The sequence below is a fragment of the Seriola lalandi genome, unplaced genomic scaffold, assembly GCF_002814215.2.
Source record: "Seriola lalandi dorsalis isolate HSWRI2012SDOR001 ecotype SW California unplaced genomic scaffold, Sedor1 jcf7180002006761, whole genome shotgun sequence".
NCBI classification, from domain to species: Eukaryota; Metazoa; Chordata; class Actinopteri; order Carangiformes; family Carangidae; genus Seriola; species Seriola lalandi.
In genome coordinates, this window is record NW_019477414.1 from 1 (window position 1) to 1,181 (window position 1,181).

At 47.6% G+C, this 1,181-nt stretch overlaps 1 protein-coding gene across 1 annotated transcript; it reads left to right on the forward strand.

Moving 5' to 3' along the window:
• Positions 1 to 6: 6 nt before the first annotated feature.
• LOC111671238 (integrator complex subunit 3-like) lies at positions 7 to 998 on the forward strand. The gene is made up of 4 exons (XM_023428315.2): positions 7 to 145; positions 236 to 349; positions 574 to 622; positions 733 to 998. Exons 1-4 carry the CDS (start codon positions 82 to 84, stop codon positions 902 to 904), a joined length of 399 nt encoding a protein of 132 aa, XP_023284083.1. The 5' UTR covers positions 7 to 81; the 3' UTR covers positions 905 to 998.
• Positions 999 to 1,181: the final 183 nt, after the last annotated feature.

Genomic DNA, 1,181 nt, shown 5'->3' on the forward strand with positions numbered 1-1,181 from the left:
TGTGTGTGTGTGTGTGTGTGTGTGTGTGTGTGTGTGTGTGTGTGTGTGTGTGTGTGTGTGTGTGTGTAGTTACAGGAGCTGATGTGTCATGTGATGATGGGAAACCTGGTGATGTTCAGGAAAGACTCAGTGCTCAACATCCTCAGTGAGAAGCCTTCACACAGAACAGAATACAGTATACTGTGTTGGTGCTAGACAGCAGCTGACTGTATATCTTCTTGTTCTTTATAAACAGTTCAGTCTCTGGACTGGGAGACTTTTGAGCAGTACAGCACCTGGCAGCTGTTTCTGGCTCACAGTATCCCTCTGGAAACTATTATCCCAATACTGCAACACCTCAAATACAAAGGTGAGTACTGACACAATCTAACAGCATTGGTGAATTAATGAATGATCTTACTGGGTCCTATGTGAAGTTTCTGATAAGATTTGTTATTGGAATGTGAATCAAACCACCACAACAAGACTCAAAACTACAAGGCATGACATGAAATGAGCACAGAGTGACCTGAAACTTTTTTGTGTTTTTTTCTGACTCTTGTATCTTTGGTTTTGTGACTTCATGTTTGCCAGAACATCCAGAGGCCTTATCCTGTCTGCTGCTGCAGCTGCGCCGAGAGAAGTATGACAAACACACAGCCAGGAAAAGACAAACACACTCATAACAGAATGGTTTATTCCTTTATATTCGTTCTTTGCCCCTGTTAATGTCTGTCTCTGTGTGTGTCCCAGGCCGAGTGAGGAGATGGTGAAGATGGTTCTGAGTCGACCCTGTCACCCTGAAGACCAGTTCACCACCAGCATCCTGAGACACTGGGCATCCAAATACGATGACACGCTGGGAGAACACATCAAGGCCCAGCTGATCAAGAACAACAACCAGCCCCGTAAGAGACAGAGGTGAGGACACGGAGACAGAGGTGATCACACAGAGACAGAGGTGAGGACACAGAGACAGAGGCAAGATGAGGAGACAGAGGGGAGGTGAGGACACAGAGACAGAGGTGAGGACATAGAGACAGGCAGAGGTGAGGACACAGACAGAGGCAAGATGAGGAGACAGAGGCGAGGTGAGGACACAGACAGAGGTGAGGACACAGAGACGGACGTGAGGAGACAGACAGACAGAGGTTAGGACACACAGACAGACAGGCGAGGACAGACAGAGAGCCAGAGGTGAG